The sequence below is a fragment of the Egretta garzetta genome, unplaced genomic scaffold (genome assembly GCF_000687185.1).
Source record: "Egretta garzetta isolate BGI_Z169 unplaced genomic scaffold, ASM68718v1 scaffold59, whole genome shotgun sequence".
Classification (NCBI taxonomy): domain Eukaryota; kingdom Metazoa; phylum Chordata; class Aves; order Pelecaniformes; family Ardeidae; genus Egretta; species Egretta garzetta.
This window is the reverse complement of record NW_009267230.1, coordinates 4,114,028-4,135,244: the sequence shown is the minus strand read 5'-3', so window position 1 is coordinate 4,135,244 and position 21,217 is coordinate 4,114,028. Positions and strand designations below refer to the sequence as shown.

General features: G+C 38.1%; 1 protein-coding gene across 1 annotated transcript in view; it reads right to left on the bottom strand.

Moving 5' to 3' along the window:
* SLC1A3 (solute carrier family 1 member 3) overlaps positions 1-21,217 on the bottom strand; it is a 66,858-nt gene that overhangs the window by 27,583 nt on the left and 18,058 nt on the right. The window contains exon 3 of the mRNA XM_009647313.2: positions 18,455-18,592. Coding sequence (XP_009645608.1) covers positions 18,455-18,592 — 138 coding nt within the window. The remainder of the gene's footprint in view (positions 1-18,454; positions 18,593-21,217) is intronic.

Below are 21,217 nucleotides of genomic sequence, written 5' to 3'. Positions count from 1 at the left end.
CATGCTAGCTTCAAATATATTTGCTCCATCCCTTTTTAACTTTGAGACACAGTTTAGTAGGCATTGTGGTGCTGTGTTGACAGCTGGACTTGATGAACTTGGAGGTCTTTTCTGACCTTAATGATTCTATGATTCTATGAACTCTTGTTAAGGGAACATATTTTATAACTTACAATGTTTTTTCATCCTTCAACCTACTGGCTGCAAACACATGCTCTTATAGCCACATGTAATTCATCAGAAGGAAAAGTTCCGAGAAACCACGGTAGGATAATGTCAGACCATCACTGACTTGTGTAAATGGCAGAGGATCAAATAATCTCTAATGGCTTTACAGTGATTTTTACCTTTCAGTTAACCATGACAATGAAACACCATTTTGTTGTTACTCATCACTGATACTGCACTTTCAGTGGAGTAACTTCACTTTATGAGACTCTGCTTACTTTCAGTGCATCAGGATTAGTTGTTATCTTATAAAAAATATGACAGTAATCTATGCTGGTATTTCCTGGGCCACCAACTATAGCATTCTCATACAGCAGGCAAATATATTATATAGTCTTGGTTAGAAATTTATTGAGCTTGAGGTTCAAATCCATTGCTATTTCACCCTATTTTCATGGTAGGGTATTCCACAGCCTTGCTCATTTCTTACTTTGCTTGTTTCAATGCACAAATAACTTGACTGGTCAACTGCTCAATGCCCAGATGGAGATCGGTGGCAAGTGGTGTCCCTCAGGGGTCCGTACTGGGACCAGTGCTGTTTAATATATTCATCAATGACATAGCGAGATTGAGTGCACCCTCAGCAAGTTTGCAGATGACACCAAGCTGAGGGGCGCAGTTTACACACCTGAGGGATGCGATGCCATCCAGAGGGACCTGGAAAAGCTCCGGAAGCGGGTCCATGTGAACCTTATGAGTTCAACAAGGCCAAGTGCAAGGTCCTGCACCTGGGTCAGGGTAACCCCTGGTATCCATACAGGCTGGGGGATGAAGGGATTGAGAGCAGCCCTGCTGAGAAGGATTTAGAGGTACTGGTGGATGAAAAGCTGGACATGAGCCAGCAATGTGCCCTTGCAGCCCAGAAAGCCAACCATGTCCTGCGCTGCATCAAAAGAATCGTGGTCAGCAGGTCAAGGGAGGTGACTCTGCCCCTCTGCTCCACTCTGGAGAGATGCCCCCCTGCAGTGCTGCATCCAGCTCTGGAGCCCTCAGCACAATAAAGACATGGACCTGTTGGAGCAGGTCCAGAGTAGGCCACAAGAATGATCCGAGGGCTGGAACATCTCTCCTATGAGGATAGGCTGAGAGAGTTGGGGTTGTTCAACCTGGAGAAGAGAAGGCTCCAGGGAGACCTTATTGTAGCCTTTCAGTACTTAAACAGAGCCTATAGGAAAGATGGGGACAAACTTTTCAGTAGGGTCTGTAAGCTATAGGACAAGGGGTAATGGCTTTAAACTAAAAGAAGATAGATTAAGACTAGATACAAAGAAGAAATTTTTTACAATGAGGGTGGTGAGGCACTGGCATAGGTTGCCCAGAAAGGTGGTAGATGCCTCATCCCTGGAAACACTCGAAGCCAGGCTGGATGGGGTTTTGAGCAACCTGAACCAGTTGAAGATGTCCCTGCTTACTGCAGGGGGGTTGGGCTAGATGGCCTTTAAGGTCCCTTCCAACCCAAACCATTCTATGATTCTTCCTTTGAAATTCTTCTCTGTGTCAGGACAGTGTCAGTGAGGGCAGGGAACAATTCCATAAATGTCCCCAGACTCTGCTTATTGTTGCTAAATAATTTATAGGCACCAAAGTATTATACCTCCCAGTAAAATTAAATATGTAAATTAAGTACACTTAGATGCTGCATTTACTGAATGTCAGCAATATTTGCATTACTACAGGAAACCTCTTGCAGAAATATGCTCTACTGTTCTGAAAAGTATAGTTGATTTACTTTTCGGGTTTACAATATGACAGAATACATTTGGAGAACCAGTAGGAAAGTACATTTCCTGAAACTCACATCTGCCTGAGAAGGACCCTGCTGTGGGGCTGTTTAGATACCCATTTAACTCTTCGCATTATTCCATCTTTTGCTCACAGTATTGGAATGTGCCAAACAATATGCTTTTTGAAGGGAAACTAGGGAGTAATTTATCTTCTTTATGTGTGCTAAGCAGAGCAGGAGGGAGAGGCAAGCAGGGATTCACAGCAAGCCATGGAGCAGTGATTAGTAACAGCTGACAGTCTCAAACCAAGACTCTCTTTCTTTGGTTACCTCATTGTAATAACAGAGTACAAAGGACTGACTGTCTTCAAGCCAAAAATCAGAGACCCAGGAACACAGAAAATAGCAGCTCACAATTTTTTTGGTAACAAAACACTGCTGCTACCTGCACAGTGCAATTCTAAAAAGACATCCTTTTGTGTCCAGACATTTGGACTAAGCTTTCCTGCAGATGGGATTCTTCTGTTTATTTTCTGTATCAGGAGTGAAAAAACGAACACATTTGCTTAAGAAAAAGCATACTGTAACATGGTAAATTATTTCAGTTTAATTAGGAAAACAGTTAATTGTGGTAGCTGATAAGCCAAAGGACACTTAAGTTAGCTTGAATCCTACAGGACATGTTGTTACAAGACTGAAATAAACATGCTAGTAGTTGTAAGGCTTCTACTTTATTCCCCAAGGATGAAAATATTAATTTTCACTTATCTGAACATATTGCCAAAAATATCTACTTTAAACATGAAACACACTGCATCCTGCCAAGATACCACTGATAAAGAAACCTTTGCCTTCTGAATGGTGTTAAGCACATCACCTAGTGCTCTATAAAGTCCATAATGCAATTTCTTAAAATACACATGGAAGCTTTTAATCTGCTAAAATGCTGGTCTGAGTTTTGGCAGGCTGGGCCTGGACTCCTTCACAGACATGTTTTTGTATGTGCAGCACTTATTAAACAACATTCCACAAATGTACAGTGCTTCTGTTATCTGACTGGCCATATACCATGTGATGAAGCTGTAAACTATTTACTATGCTAAATCACTCCTGATCTACTGTAGCTGCTACAGAAAAAATAATATGACATACTTGAGAATACAGATGTGAGATTAGAGGCATCCATAAAGGAACAGTAGCTAGGAAAGCAGTCTAATGTAAAAATGGATCTGCTTGTACATCTTCGCTATGTAACAGACGTCTGAAGAGACACTTCTGTTGAATTGCTAGGAAGAAGTGAACACAATTCTAGTCAGGGAGGTGCCACATATAAAGAGTGGAAAATAAGATGCCTGTCTAATAAAAGACAGAGGCATATCTCTATCTGTGTGCAAAATTACATGGGATTTGGGGTATGGGATTGTACTGATCTGTAACTTGTCACAGCTCTATGCTGGAGGCATCACCTTCTCACTCAAAATGTGATCCGGTACTGTTGGCCAGCCAGTTCTTGGCATCTTCACTAAAACTTCCAATAATAGACTCTATTGCAGTGATAGTGTCTTTTATTTGGATGATTGTCTACTAGGATCTGCCATTAGTTAAGTTAATTTTATAGAGTTCATGCAGCAATCATCATTTGGAAAGAAGCTTTGGATGTGACTCAACTAAGATTTGAACTAATGGTTCTGTGTTACTAATGCATCTGGTAACAACCTGGCCATTGGATTTCTGCTTGGAATTTTAATTTTAGCACAGTTTTTAACCCTCTGAGATCATCTTTCTTTGTTAATTCAGCAATATTAAAGTAATTTGGAAAAGAATGGTGTGACATTGCCTTTAGATATGTTTAACAAGACTTGATTTTTTTGAGTAATCTGAAGTTGCTCTAGTAACTCTCACTCACTAAATAATTCTGCGTTTCTGTTGTTGCAGTAGCTACTATCTATTCTTGTACCAGGTTTACTAATAATCAAAATCGCTCTGTCTTTTTTTTTTTGAAATCTTGTCAGTGACACAACACTAATTGGTGCATCTGTGTCCAACTTAAAAGTGATAACTTTTCATCTTTCTTTCAGGCTAGCAGTTTATTCATCTGCTGCTGCCTTATCAGTTGATGTTCCGGAGGATTTATCTGAACTGCTCATGGAGCTGTCGGTTTCCTTTTTGACTATGTTACACACACCCTGCTAGTGTTTACATGTTCTTGTAATCCTTTTAGTTTATTACATTCCTTCCCACGTGCCAGGCATTTTTTTCAGTTTGTACTATTTTGCAACATTATGTATGCTTCCTTAGGCTGCTCTTGATGGATTCATACTTTGTTCACTGGCTTTTCTCCTCTCACACTTCAAGTATAATTTTAATTTCTGCCAAGTTGTAGTGCTATCTGCATTTGGACGCAGCAACATAAATCACTTTGAATGGAGCTCCATGCTGTTGTTGCCACCCTGCTCCCCATATTGATATAAAATTAGCTCAGTTATCTATCTACGACAGTGAAGTCAGCAATGTCAACATGACATCTCAATCTGAGGAAGTTTGTCCTGAAAGACATTACCCCCAATACTGTATTGACTTTGGTGCAGGACCTAGTATAGTGGGACCTCAGTCCTTCTGGTAGTTCAGCTACAAATAAGATACGCCACTACATAGTATTATCTATCCGTGTCAAATGGAGATGCATGGAACTCTTTCATGTCTCTGAGTCATTATTTGCACTAAAAATTGCAGAACAGTAACTAATTTGACAATACAGAATACTTTTAGATTCTCATTTTTTAAAGAATCTCATTAACTTGGATTTGATAAGAAAAATACTGCATATAAAGTTGCATATGGCATTAAAAAATGAATCCCGTATTAACAAAGAATCTAGAAATAATCTGAGATTTCCTTTATCAAGTATAGCAAGGTCTGTTTAAAGAGAACAGCATCTGATGCAGACATAATTTGAAAAAAATTGTATAGACATTTTTAAATTTATGAACTAGCAGCCTTTAAAACACCAGTTATAATCCATAAGTTAATATCTTAATAAATAATAACATCCCAATGCGTAACATCATAAGCATTTTTCCACTTTTTTCATGGACCATAGGAGTAAATCATAATTTAATTACACCCTAAATTCTGCTCAATAATTTAATGGGTAACTAACAAATCGACTTTAGGAAAAGAATACTTCCTATCTTGAATTTAAGGTCCTCTGGTAATATGCCATATGAATACTAGGCAGTCATTACTTTAGCTGTAATTAGTCAATTACATTTTAAATTTTGTTATAATTTGTTTGGGTTTTTTTTTTTTTTCCACATTTTGGTAATGATGTTAAGGCTGTTCTGAGCACTCATTATGAAAGTGTGGAATTGGAGTTTCATGTGAGCAGGCTTTTGTTTTCCTCCTTTTCTCTCCTTTGTTTCAGTGACCTCTTGAACTTTGGGTCACTGATTCAGTTACAGCCTTGCAACATCAAAGCTGTACATTTTTTGCTTTGTCTTGCTCCACCTCACAGGCTTGTAGGTGGCAATGGAAAGAAGTGAAGACCTTCTCTGGAATGTCTGACAGAAGCAATCGGTGTTTTTTAATAATATTATTCATCTCTCTTCCAGGATGTTATGGTACTAAGTACAGCTGAAATATAGGTTTTGGCTGCCACAATTCAAGTGTTATACAGTGGCCATCTGGGCATCATCTGCTTTGCAGGCAGGACTGAGGATATGAATTTCTAGGAGAGGTCTGAGGTACCAAAGAAAACACCAGCTGATTTTAAACTAAACAGATGAAAGAGGAGAGGGGTTTTTTTTTAGATCACTGTTGTTACTGGACTGTGACGTTCTGCAAACCAGAAAGGAAGCCTATTTACTTTCTAATGAATGATTAAACATCATACTTGAATTTGAAAGCCTTATATTCTCTATGGATGCAGGCCCTTGACACAGCTTCATTAACCTTGAGACAGATATTAGCCAGGCTTAGTAAGCTAATGTTCTCTAACTTTGTTTTGAGGGTTTGGGGAGTTAAGACATACTGCAATTGGAAATACTGGACAAAACTGATTTTCAGTGCAAGAATGTATTCATTAATGAAACAGCCATTCATTAGGTGAACTCTTGACCAAAACCTATTTTTTCTCTGGCTCTGAAAAGAAACTATATTCAGTGGAGGATCTCAGATATTATCTAAGTACTCAGATCTGAGTTAGAAGTGGGTGGTGAAATGTCAGAATAAAGTAAGTACTTAGCTTTGCGTATGAGTAGAGAGAAAATAAGAGCTGTTTATGGGGGAAAGAATCGTCATCAGTATATTAATTCTAATGCAAATAGTGCATTTCTAGTGCTATGCTGTACTTTTTCTTATCTACCACCTGTAAGGATCTAGCGGTACAGTTGTCTGAGGATGAAAAGGTGTAATTATCTGAAAAAAACATTAATTCTGTTTAAGGATATGATTATTACAAACCAAAGCTTGATCCTGAAAACATGCTTAACTGAGGCATCTAAATAAATGTTTGTGTTAATGTACTTAGTCAAAAAAAATTCTTTACAACTTGTGATAATGCTTGAAGCCCTTCAAACTCGGCAGTGAAGTGGGAAAGATGAAGATTGCTTCAAGATTAATACCAGAGCTGATAACTCTAACTGCTCATGAATTAGAAATCATGCTATCCAAATACTGGAATACCCTAAACCCCAACATTTTTTCAAATAAGTGCTCTTTGCTGTGTGACTTCTGAGCTTTCAGAATGTAGTAGAGATCTATTTTTGAGCTTTTATTCACAACCAGGAGGCCAGGAATTTAATTTGCTTTGATACTTGACTTCCAGAGATGATGGGTCTTCAAGAATAACATTAAGATCTGAAATCTTCTCTTGGTGTGAGAGCTGAGCATTTGACTGTTTTCTTTATTTGCATTAGTATCAGAACTGAATTGCTGCTGTTCAGTTGTGTGAACTGTGAAGAATTTTATCTTTTCAATTCCGACATGATATGGCTCCACAAATGATGACACTTTTTTGCACAAGTCTTTCTGTATCCTAATAATTTTTTTCTTCTCTTTGTAGGTCACCATTGGTATTCTGGTTTTGATAGACACCTGCAGAGAAAATGTCCTTTAAAGATACTATCAATAGAAGGAACACATGGAACTTTTGTATCAAGTGAACTGAGAAACCAAAATTTAAAAGCTTGCTATCCCAGGTGCTTTTCTTGCCATTTTGCTAGATATAGCTGCCTCCACAATGGCAGGAACTGAAATTTCGTGATGTACTAAGCTGCCCTGTTTTGCTACGTGTGCAAGTGTCTCAGGAATCTGTATTGTTGTACTGGTTGCACTTGTCCCTCTTTCAGGTGGAAATGCCATGCTTTATAGTGATGAGCTGTTGGCCAAGATCAGAAATGCTAAATATATACAAAGTTTGTTGACCTAAGAAAGACTGAGACAGGCCACTCAAGAAAGGTCAACTCTGGGAACAAGTAGGGACCTGTAGGAATTTCTATTTCCCCATTTCTGGAATTCAGATGGCAGTTGCCACCTTCCAGAGACACACAGATAACATTTTTGGAAAATTGAATTAACTTTGCTGTGATATGTTATCAGTGGCATCATTCAGTCAAACCTGGGAAGATCAAATCCTAGAGAGAATCAAAGGAAAAAGGCCTTGTGTAAATAGGGAAAGTGTCATCAGGGTGGCCCAAGTAAAATATCTGAGGCAGTGCATAGGAGTGGCAAAATATGCTCAGACCTAGCCAACACAGACGCTTTCTAGAATAAGCCATCACCACCAAAAAGAGTCATTTCTGGGACTGGTGGTATCTTACAAGAGTTTTGCATCAAACTTAATCAGTATAACAGCACCCTGGACTCACCTGCATGAAGAAAAACAGATCAGACTGTGTGAGCCCAGAAAAGTTCACATCAAGAGACTTTCCACCCAATCAAAAAAGGCTGGCAATTCTCTAAGGAGATTCTAGGCTTCAGCAAACATTTTGCTGTGTTCACAGCTGCCTCAGGCACTCATCTAGATAGAGCATTCCAACAAAGAAATAAGGAAAACGTATTTTACCCTGTGGCAGCCACATCTCTGCAAAAAATTATCAACAGTGAAAAGGAACTAAGACACAACTGGAAAAAAATTCCTAGCAGCCAGGCAAGATCTTAACTATTTGCAGTGATATGTTTTGAGAGATTCTTCATGCCATATACAACAGCATTGATATTTTGCTGCATTAATTTCTCAAGGTCTGAACTGGAGGATATAGAACATGTTCTGAAACAGCCTAAAAGAGAATCTAAAGAAAAAACATGCGCTAACAGGAGTGACTGGATGAAAGGTATTGTACCTAAAGCAGGACCTCCTTTGTGACTCTCTAACGTGCAGCTCAAATCCCAGTCGTTGCTGATCCTTAGTTATATCTGCAGTCTCAATGAATGGTTAGAGATTTCTGTCCTCAGTGTCTCTGTTCTCCCCTTATCCTCCATCACCAGTGAGAGCTGTGTCATGCATCTGGATACCAGGATGAACAATTAGCTGGGCAGCCTTCCTCCTCTTCCAGACAACCCAATATCTTACTGGAACCCAGCCCCAAAGCTTGAGTCCTGTAACTCTTGTGGTTTACACTGATTTTCATCGTTCTCCATTGCTCAGAACTCATGTGGGGCATCCAGCACTGCTATCAAGAGACAAGTATTCAGTATCTCTGCCTCCAGTCATGGTGATAGTGATGGATCAGCCTTATAGAAGTTTATAATGCAAATAGATAGCTGAAGGACAGCATGTAGCAGATCCATCAATTCATTTTGAGAGCTAAGTGGAAATAATATACTGTAGGTCAAAATCTGCCCATTATCAAAACATGGGGAAAAAATCAGGGGTGAAAACAAGGGTAGAGGACCTAATGATAGCATTAGAGTCTCCTGATTCTGAAAGATGACAACCTTCTGCGTGTGATTTGGTCTGCATCTGGTCCTTTTGCAATGATCTGTGTAGCTGATGCAGTGATTCAGAAGTACTTTGTGTCTGTCGGATCTTACAGCATCGATGAAGGAATGATACCTGTTACTTCTGCTCATGTGCAAGTGCTCCCAGCAGTGTTCCTGGTGTCCCCAAAATGCAGCCTCAGGAACTTTCTTGATTAGATTCTCTTGGTCTTCATGAGCAGTTACACCAAAGACAAACTGACAAGGAAGGGAATGTGACTGAGGTGTGCTACATTTGGGTGTAGGAAATGGGGAGGCAGATCACAGTGTTCAGGCCAGAGGAAAAGAGGTGAAAGAAGTAGGAACATGAAAGCAGTTAAAGCCTGAACAAAGCCTCTGCGTACCTAACTATCTCTGGGTGTAACTCTTCTCTTCACAATTTTTCAGGCTGGTTTTTGTCATACTTTGAAACGGCTCTCACATTGTTGTTGTTTGTCAACTTCCCAAGAGTGGCATAATTAAGAGCTGCTGATATTGTTGTGCATAGTTCTTCTTTCTTGACATACGGTTTCTCTTACCTCTTTTATTTTTAAGTCTAATTTTATGTCAGTGGAGGGCATTTACATTTGTTGAAGGTGAAATGATTCTCAGATCCTGGAAGAGGTTTTGAATTGGCTGTGTGTGTCAGAAAGCTGAAATTGTTGACAGTAGTCATTGCCTTAGAGCAATTGGTAGGTGAAATCTTAACAGGTGAAAACAGAGACACCCCTTCAATCTGATACAAAATTCAATGGAGTTCAACAATAACATAAACCCATGGGAAATTAGTTAGTCCAATGGTTGGCCAACCTGTATCTTTGTCTTCAGCTCTGCCAGACATACAGATTCTTACTGAAAGACTATGAGAAACAGAAAAAGATAGTGTTGACTGCCCTTGCTTGCCTGCCCTGCATCTAGACACCAGCAGGGACGAGGGCCTTCCTAAATTGCTAGTTTTCCAAATGTAATAGTCAATGATGACTGTATCTGTGAACTATTTTCATTTTGAAACTATTAACTTCTGGTTTGTGGCATTGTACAACAGAATTTAATCGTGTGCTGTGTGAAAAAGTACTTCCTTTATTATAAATGTGCTCCCTAGTTGCTTCATCAGACACCCCATATTTCCTTTATTATGAAAAATAATTATGAGATGTAATAATAAATTCCATCTCAGCCTCTACCAGTGAGTCATGACTTCTGTGGACTTTTATGGCGATCCTCCATGGTTGTATCTTTTTCAAGCCAAAAATTTGTAGTCTGTTTAATCCCTCCTTGCATTTCACTAGATCTCCATTCCACTAACAAGCCCTGTCACCTTCTCCGGACTGTTCACAGTGAATATGAGAATTCTTGCCTGTGTACTGATGGCCAGCTGAGAGCTTGTGATTAGGTGTAGTACAAGCATAGCATGTTTCCCTTTCCCAGGTGTATTACTTTGCACTTGCTACCACTCTAGTTCATCTGTCACGTTATCACAGAGGCATTTGTTATTGAAAACGTTGTTCTTTACAGATTCAATCTTCAGTATCTGGAATAAAATGCTTGCTCTCAGTGTCCTAATTCCCAAAGTGCTGAGGACACTTGCGTTTGCATTTCATACATTTTGCTGTACAAAATACAACCCCAAGTCTTTTCCATTTATAATCTAACATAGCTAATTTTGCATTTCGTAATATTTCTGAGTTTTTTAATTTTCAGGTGTGCTGTTTTTCTGTAATCAAATTGTGTTAGTTTGTATCAAACTCAAAAAATTGTTTTGAGGTGTCCCTAAGATATTTTTAGTGCTTCTGCCTTTGATTGAAATAGAAACGTTAATAAAGAGACAGTGTGGATTTACAATGGTCCATCAGTGCTCAGGCAAGATGCTTTAACTCTTAACGTGTTCTTCCAAAGAATTTTTGCTTTTTGTTTTGCCAGTGACTTGCCCGTCAGCAAGCGTAATCTTGATGTTATGCATTTGAACTAAGATAAAAAAATCAAAACTAAGTCTCTGTGGATGGGAGGTTGTTACCTATTACCAACTCAGTTGGAATCCCATGCAGAATGCAAACTGAATAAAAGCGTGTAACAACCTGTCATTCAATACTTTGTGAAACAACTACAAGTAGTGGTCTACTAAGAAAAGCTATGTTTTGCAATGACATTTAAATCAACCTTTAACTAAGGGTTTCTAGAAAACTTGAATGGTTTGAGAGGGTTTTTTTCAGTTTTGCTGTCTTTATTGCTGCAAACTTTGTTCTTGAACACCCTCACTGTTTGTGCATTATTCATTGCAGAGCCTAAGACCAAAAAGTACATTGCCTTGTACTTTCTACTTCTGGATGCTGTATATCATACTTAAGTCTTCTTTTTTAAGGTATAATCAAATTTATTTTATACTGAGTGTTGTTGTACTCAGGAATTTCACCTCTGCTCTTACTGCATTTTAATTTTTAGTGGGATCTGTGTTCACTTAGAATTGTTCTCTTAGGCTCTTGTGAAGATAGATCCCTGCATATTTCCTATAGCAAAATTGTTTCAGAAATGGTTCAGAAGTGGGTTATATTTTCATTTTATGATCTTTTCAGTAGCTCCTTGCTTTTAGCATTTGCATAGATTAAGATACATAGCACTTTCTGAGTAAGAGGTTCCACCCAAAGCTGTACTTATTGTACAAATATGTGTGACATTCCATTATGATTTTCTAACATCCCTGCCTTGCATAATACTTTCTGACTTCCAACTGGGTATAGTTTTTTTTCCTGTTGGAGCACTTTCTCTGCAAAAACTTGTTCAGGAGACATATTCAGGAAATCATAGTCAAATTGATTGCCAACACACACTGAATTTGCACATAGTTCTTTTTGTGTTTCAACTTGAAAATTAATGTTTCTAGGTGTTCGTTGAATAACTTCCAGCCTACCCTTTTTTCTTAATGATTTTCCAAAATGTAGCTGTGTGCTACTTAAACACATTTTTCTAACTTTTAAAAGCTTTTGTCCAGAATACTTTAGAATCAGATGATATCATTATTAAACTCACTCTGCCCATATTCCCTTAAAGACTGTGGAGGGGAACAGTATAAGAAGGTTCCAATTTTTTTCACCTTTGAATGCCTATCTAAATAATTATTGCTAGAGGCTGTATGCTAGATTTGATAGACATTTGTTGTATACATTAATACGGGTACTGAAGAGTAGGTGTTTAAAGTAATTATGTGTATAAAGTTTCATGTTTGTATATTTAGCTGCTGTTGGCTTGAACCAGTGATGAAATTGTGACAGAACATGGATCAACACTAGTAATATTTATTCAATTGTTTCTTTATCCCAACAGGAAATCCATTTACAAGATGACTGGGTCTTTGCAAACTGAGTAACTTACATGTCTACATTTTTAGCTAGTCTTGGTTTTGAAGGCACACAAATCAAAGCATGGTGTTTTTTTATTTGTGGAGAAAAGAATTTGGATGCTCAAATTAAATAACAATATTGTCCAGTTATGCAAATTGCATATGTAAATACCTGTATGAATGCATGAACTGATGTGTGCATGAAATGTACAAGCGCATGAAAATAAAGGTCCATGCAATTCAGCTTTTACAACGTTGACATGCTTATATAGTATTGGGTTGGGAAGAAAGGGGGAAGAGTTGCCTGAAAATGAAGGTAAGTTACTGTTTTAATAACATTTTATGTATTAAAAGAAAGGCATAAGTAATAAAATAACACACTCCTAGGATGTGAGAAGAGATATCTACAGGGTTCCTCTGTTAAAAGCTTCCAGTACAAATTTACAGGCAGCTCAAATACACCTGGCAATCCAAAAGGTGCTTCACTCACGAAGAATCTGTCAATTCTTCTAACTAGAGTCAGCTGAGATCAGTATAAACATTTTGATTGATTTGATGGGTTTTGTTTATTTTGGCTTCTAAAATAATTTCTCAAGGACATGCAAAAATCAGAGAAGTTTGGGAAAATCAGAAAACTTTCCAGTTTTAGAATTTGGAAAATGGATTCATTGCTCTGGTGACAGCTAAATTGAGAAAACACTGCCGAATTGTTTCTCACTTTTCATGTATGAACCGTATGAACTGAATCAGGAATGCTATATTTCTTAAACTGAAACACAGAAGAGTAACACTGGCGTTTGCTAATATGCTCCAGCTTTACTGTGAGTACTGAAGGTGTTGCACAGGCACTGCTTATATGTCTGCTCTGCCAAAATGACTTGAAGGTAATTACTGCTAGGCCCCCTCCTTTTTCTTGTTGGGAGAAGGATAATGCTGGCTCCACAACATTTGTTCCTCCCTCTGGAATCCTGCTGAATGAGAGACTTTCCATCTGTTGACGTGACTATAAACATTTGTGGCTCATACGAGACAGCACCTGTGGCCTTGTAGTAGGTGATAGCCTTTTTTCCACAATCGACTTGTCAGCAAGTAAACAGGAGAACACTGGAACTACACAGAGACTTCACGCAGTGTGGCTCCTGCTTCCACAAACCTAGACACAGGATGGATTCCCAGCCTCTTTTTTTGGAGAGGTGATGCACAGGTCTCTTTATGACACCTTCCTATTGTGTGCTCTGATGTGAGGGGTCAGGATGAGCAAATTTAAAATTGTGTTCCTTTATGTTTACTGCTATTAATTTACTATGTTAATAAAGGACATTACGGTTGTCAAAATGAAAAAAAAAATGCTAATAATTTACTAAAGGATGGGTGTTTTGATAAGATTTTAATAGCATTTGCATGCAGTTACACTTGATGGGTCATTTACTGCCTCATTCCAAATATTGGAAAGGCAGATGTAAAACTTAGTTTCTTAAATTTAATAACATGAGACTGTATTATTTTCTAGAATTATGTCTTTACAGAAGACTGGGTACAGCTACTATCTGGATGCACCGTTCCCTGTCATACAACATAGTTTAGGTCCATCACACCATATGCTAGCTTCAGGAGTTATTAATTTTTTTTAACTTCGTGGCTAACATATTCCTGTTAAACAGTTGTGTCTAGTGAAAAAATACAGTCCATTTATGCCTGACTATCGGTGATATCATCATAGCTAGCTGCAAGCAGTCACTAGGTAACTTTGGGTGTAGCACTTCCACAGCAGCTGTGTCAGTGATGGTCCCACATACTTTTCTTGTTGTAATTACTTGTTTAAGTTTATTTCCATCTCTACAGCAATATGACTAAATTAGCAGCTGTGTCAGTGATGGTCCCACATACTTTTCTTATTGTAATTACTTGTTTAAGTATATGCTTTGCATCTGTTGAGCTGTGACAACTTAAATCTACATGTCTCCATTAAAATTTCCATCATATATAGTCATCTTCTTTTCTGCCTATTTGCTACGAAAATACTTCACCAGCACTACATTTGAAAGGAGAAAGAAAACACGGAAACAAAAGGGAAACATGATTTGCCTAAGGTTAACATGTCACAGTATTAATTTTCTGCACTTTACATCTGTAAGTTGCTTTGGGCAGAATTTGGTTTTTCAGCAGTTGAATCTGTTCATATCCAGATGCTGCATTTTTCCTGACTTACCTAAGGGAGTGGCTTGGAGACTATTTCAAGTTCAGTGGTTTCTTTGACCATTATCCTTGTTTCATTATAGGTAATTGCAAGAAACTGCGTCTGCAACTTGGCTGTTAATTGTGATCTCTGCTTGTGTTTTAGTTTATTACTTGAGTCACTTTGTGTGCCTTTGTTTTATCTCAGTGAGGAGATAGACCATGTTCCTTACTACTTGTTTTTAACATTGTCAACATTCATTGTACTCCTCTGATAGCTAAAATCAAAAGCATCATATGTACATCCGAGGTTAGTTAAGAGCCACCCTCACATGGGAATTCCAGCTTTCTGCACTTTGTCAGCACTTTCTATAGTTTTTGTAGGGGTAAATACTATGAACATGTTGAAAAAGTCAGGTGACAAAAGCTTTTATCTCTGAGTCTGCCCAAAGGAAAGTCACTTGCATGTCCTGCAGTTGTCAGTGTTGTAGTCAGTTACTGAAAGGCTGCATCAGAGGCAGGGAAATTTATGAATCCATAAAAGACAGTCATGTCATTATTCAAATTAGAAAGGGGAGTGGGTATAAACAAAGATATACTACAAAACACACTAAGATGTTTTTCTCCTTTGAGGTAAACCTTCCATATTCAGTCTTCTAAACTGTTTTACTATACAGCCTTCTTTTGAGTAAGAAAATTCACAGTCTCTGTGTTTGTACAGAATCTCGCACACAAAATCCTGGTCTAAGATTAAGACTCATTTGTACCCTATTAGTGTTACTCCCATTAACAGTTTGGACAAGCATTATCATCCAATGAACAGTGTGTTCGTACTGGTATTCATGATTGGGATCTTTGCTTGATTCTGTTACTGCTGACCTGCTATATAATCTTTGGCAAGCCAGCAGACCTCGCTGTTCCACTGTTTCTACATTCCCTTTCTCTTTCCCCAGCTTGATTTATGTTAGTAAATGAACTGTTTTCTTACTGTTTCTGCAATGTGCAGCAAAAATTAGTCTCAGATCTTGACAGGGCTTTTTATGCTTTGCTGTACTTTACCAGACAAATATATCTGAAAGCAACGCACAGAATTTAATCCTAGTTTACTTGCATTTAAAAGTAGTGGTCCCTGTACAACTAAATTCCAAGCTTCCAAAATTTTGGGGAAGGAGAAGCAGCCTCTCTTTTAAACTGAGCTATGACCAAAATTGTGCAAAATATTTGCAAATAACCCTTATAAAGGTTCTCTAGCTTTAATTATTTGCCACAAATGTTATGCTCCAGCTACACCTTTTATAAAGACTGGTCATGAATAATTTTTATGAATGTGATTTCAGGAAATATATGGTTTGGTTAAGAGAAGGTACCTTGTTCTGATGCCCTTATGTTCAGTGAATAACTGAAACACGCAGATGAAAACTTGTGAGATGGCTTTAAGAGCTGGAATTTCAACTTCATTATGATCTTGCTGTAACAGCTCAGAAAATGTTAATTCATAGTGCTCTTACTGATGGTGCAAATCCTGCAGTTTTTGTCTATTACATGATGAGTTGAATTGTTAGAATATGTGTATGTATTTATTTTATATAACTTTTAGGGACAATGCATATTTTAAAATAATTGTGTTGAACAATTTGTTTATGTGAAATACTTCAAGTTGTAATGAAATAAGAACGTATAAGCTCCTATATATGAACTCCTGTAACTGCAGCAAATTCAAAACAGAAATGGAGCAAGATTGTCAGCCCTGTGTTTGCATAAGAATTCAGGCCATATTTGGCCATATAATAATCAAAATGGGAATTTAATTTATTTCTTTGGTTATTTATGCTACCTCCCATGTACTGTGCTTTAATTTTGCCTTTGACTTTGTAAGGGATGCTGATTGGGAATGCTGACTTAGGAGTTCTCCCATTTGAATGGCTGTAGAGGATAAAGACCAGCACAGAATATGCAGCTGGTTTTGTGTCTAAACCACAAAAGATGAAGAATACAGATATTCATATAATCATATTTTCCTATAAACAGTAAAAGATGGTGAAAGGTATGCAAATAACCTATATTTTCTCCCAAGTAGGTGTTTGTACATGCCTGGTAACACACACATCAGAAGACAGAATCTCATGGAGAAAACTGCATACCTTCTTGAACCAGCTACAATAATGGTTAAGTCATAAGGCAAACATGAATAAAAACCTCTAAATGTGATTCTGTGCTATTTCTTTCATGAAAGTACCAAAACAGGCTATAGAGAAATGTGACTGGGTTGACTTCAGCTCTTATAGTTTATTTTCCCAAGAGTCTGTGAATAATTGTCAGAACTTTTACCTGCATAGCAGAAGTCTTCAGTTTCTCAATGCACCTTTCACTTATGTAACAGCCCATAGCTTCTGTAATTATCACTTTGTTTTTATTGTTCTAATTTCTTTGACATTCACAAAATTTGTGAAGGAATATAATCATCCCCAGTCTATTTCTAGTACCTCAGAGACCGTATGTTCTGATATTATCATAACCAGTTATATTGGGCACGCTTATATAAATACAAATGGAAACCCAGAACATCATACCTGGCAGACACTGTCATGCCTGCAAACAGCAAAAATATTTATTCAGATAATTTACAATTGGAAGAAGCAATTATATTACCAGTGTGCAAGACCCTGGAGGAATCTTTCTGAGGTTAGTTAAGAAGCATCCACTTTGCTTTGCCAAATAAAATACAAGAAATAAGAGATTTGGCTCATGGATGCCAAGAGTGGTCTTTAGACTAACTTGAGAAGCACAAGACTTTTATCCAATGAATTATCCTACAATGTATAAAAAAAAAAAGAAACCGATAGCATCTATAAAATTGCATGGTAGTACACCTGTAAAGGTTATAGTTCATTATTATTTAGATATTCAATAATACCTGTATATTTGCCTGAGTATGAGAGTTCTGCAGCAAATATGTAAGAGCATCTTTTTTTAAAAAAAAAAAGTCTATGCTAAATGAGTTATTTTTAGTATAGACAAAAGATTTTCCTCAGTTTTCAGCAATAAACTAGGAAATGCCTTTTAATTCCATGAAAAAAGACATAGTCCTGTCATATTTAATGATTTTTTTAAAAGAGTGAAATCTGTTGTTTGTGGAATGCATTGAGTTTTCTCTGATTTTTCCCTGCCTGACTAAAAAAGTTTAAAATGTTGTTATTCACCTTGAAAATTACCTTCTCTACTTCAAAAGGGAACTCTAAGAATAATACACTTACTATTGCAAGGCACTTGTATGATAATAAGACAAATCTTAGATAAATTTCTCTTTGCCAAAAGCTTTTATAAAGGAAATTATCATTATGAAAAAAGGGCATAAAACAGGATAAAGGGCTCCAAAGAATTTAAAACAAAATAAAAAGGTATCAAAAAGAAGGGTATTGCCTGAATCCAGAGATCAAGATTCTTTTCAGAATAGAATTAGTTGGAAACTCATTGTTCTGGTATTTCACAAAATCTCCGCTGAGACCTGGTGATAGGGGAAGTCAGCCTGTTTTATCACAAGGCCAGCTCCTTGTGACTCTCTGAGGTGGATTTGCTGATCTTACCTGAGCAAGGTGTTTCCACTTAGGATTTTGAAAGTTAATTCAAATCCTCGTGAAGGATGATCTACAGGCATGGGTTATTGCCCATGGTCAATAGTTTAAACTTTCTTGAGTCTTGGAACATACGTTACCTTTGATAACAATAGGACATTGTGGAGGAAATACTGTTCAGAAAGTAAGAGTGGAGAAAGTGGGGTACAGAGTCAGCTTCATGGCAGCTGCCTGTAGTAAATTCTACAGTTAAGATTGTCCTGGAACTGGGAAAAGCATCTTTTAGCTTCTTTGTATATTAATTCAAATCTTTTGTTACATTGTCTCTAAGACAACAACAGCAAAGGTATCACTTTCTGCAGGTTATAACACTTTCTAGGAGATAGAATGTCCTTTTGTTATGATCTGGTGTGTGCATCTTTCTCAGATTATTTAAAAGAACAAACAAAATCTTTCTTTTTTTACCTGTGACTAAACTGGATACAATTAGTGGCAGGACCAGCATTTGCAGCATTCTCATGAGTAATTCTCCTGGAAATGAAAAGTACTTGACTTCCCGATAGCTCATCTTATATGATCGGAGAGAAAATCCAAGGATTACACCTGAAGAGACAGAAAAGATATCATGACATACTCTTCTAAAGTAGTAGTAACATCTGAACACAAATATCTGTATAGTACTTGATGTATCTGATTGTAACATGCAGTTTTTGTTATGCCCCAGTTTGCACTCCTGATTTGTCTCAGATATCAGCTGCTATAATGAGTAGTCCTACTGAAGCCATTTAAATTATTTTTCACTGCTACAGATTCAGGTGGTTATTGGTGCTGCTATTTTTTTAAATCTGAATTAATGTAAAAGATTCATCTTGAGCACTAACGAAAAAGAAACAGTCCCTGCTACTGCAGCCAAGGGCTTTGACTTCTGGGATTTTGAGTGTAATCATTTTTGTGATGCATATACATGATAGCTAACAACCTTCAGAAGTCTTGTCCTAGCCTGTTTACTCTGTGGGGCCTGATCCATAGATGTGCTTCAGATTGGATGAGATAACCAGGACAGATGTATTTGAGAATCCCATTGTGGTTAGGTCTTTTCACAGCAGAGCAGCATCAGGAGGTAAGTAGTTTTACACAGGCCTACCTTCAGAAACATAGGCACTTGCAAAGAAGCAGCTAATCAGGGTTGGGAGGTCTTATGGGATGATTAAGTGTTGGGTTTCAATGCCTGAGGGAGTGGGGTAAGGGAGTACCTGGATCCATTTATCTTGCTGGGAACAGATAAATGGTGCTTGAGATATATTTACAAATGGAAGCCACAGACAGGCCCACCTGTGGCAGCTTAAACTTCACAGAATCACAGAATCACAGAATGGCAAGGGTTGGAAGGGACCTCAGGAGATCATCCAGTCCAACCCCCTGCTAAAGCAGGTTCACCCAGAGCAGGTTGCACAGGACATTGTCCATGCGGGGTTTGAATATCTCCAGAGAAGGAGACTCCACAGCCCCCCTGGGCAGCCTGTTCCAGTGCTCTGTCTCCCTCAAAGTAAAGAAGTTCTTCCTCATGTTCAACTGAAACCTCTTATGTCTCAGTTTGTACCCATTGCCCCTTGTCCTGGCACTGGACACCACTGCAAAGAGTCTGGCTCTGTCCTCATGGCATCAACCCTTAAGATACTTGATTGTGTACATGTGTACAACTTCTCAGCTAGATTTTTTCCTGTACTTGGCACCAACTGCTTTAGTTGCTTATTTGGTTAATTATTTAGTTAACTGACACAACTAGTTACAATTTCCTGAATGTTAAATGGTTTGGTGCATAACTAATGTAGGTTTTTCTATATCCAGCCAGGATCTGGAACACTCCTTAACCATACAGATGATGAAACTCAACTACTCCTCCTTCCCATTCCCGACTCCATGTTTTTCCCCACTGTCTAGTACTGGCATTTGTGCTAATTGTGGCTGTGTAGAAAGCTGGATCAGAGAACTGATCCTGCTGCAAAAAGAATTTATTTTACTGGGTTAATTTTCAGCCGGGTCAATTCCTTTCTTTGCATGGCTGTAAAAAAGTTCGTACTTTCAAAAGGACATACAATTGTGCCTTGGAGAAGAGTGGGACTGCCCTTTTTTGGCAGATAGGCAGACTTAGGTTTCCTAAAAGTCTTCCTGAAACTGCATCCTCAGTGATGGCAGGCAGCAGAGTATTCAAGCTCACCTCTAGGTCGTGTTAGAACTTGGGTACGTCCTGAAAATGCCATAACGTTGAACACTTCTGGAAACTGCTGGTTCCAATTCTTAATCCCTTTGTGGATTTGGGGGTTTTAAAATCAGATTTTAGATTGATACGTCCATACAGCAGAAAATATCTTCATGCCAAATTTTACTAGCTAAAACATGCCTCTATGCCTCCTAAACTAGCTTATTGCCATCTTCTAATGTAAGGGAACAGCTGTAACTCTCATGTTAGTGACCTCTGTCTGTCTGATCATGCTGTTAGGGACTTCAGCAGGTTGGTTAAATTAGGGGAGTCCAGAAATGCCTTGTGTAGGACAGAAAATCTGAGTGTTACAGGATGGGAGAAAAGTGATTAGACTACAACAGGCACCCAGCATGGAGTTCCCACTGTGAGAGAGCAGTGGGACTAGAGGTGTTTGTTTTAGTTTCATTCATGTTCTGTAGACTCAGGTAGTCAAAGTGCATTTTGCATAAATGATTATTTTAGGTAAACTGCATAGAGGAAGGGCCTGAATTCTCCTTGATTAAAAGACCTGCTTTAGAGTTTCCCTTCTTTTCAATAAGGTTTTAAATTCTACTGCAGTGTTACTGATTATTTGCTTTTTATATGGGAAACACATTTCTCAGATATAAAGAATCCATCTGGACCTTTTGTTTCAGCACTTAATGAGCACTACATTTTGACAACTGGATAACAAGCAAATAGAGCTAGACCAGTTTCTTACTTAGGCCACAGTCCTGCAATTAGTTCCACATGAATTAATCTCTGCACTAGTACAAAGCCTCAGTGAAATTAGTAAGGGTTTCTGAGGCTGCTATAAGAACTAGTCCTTATGCTGTACTATAAGGACTTGATCATTTCGTCCACTACTGTCCAAGCGGTACAAAGTGGCCTAAGAGAATTAGGGCCTGAGTAGATGGCTGTTTGAATGAATATTGTTGGTAGTGGGAGTAAGTTTCTGACACTCCTTGTAAACCTGTTGAGCCAAA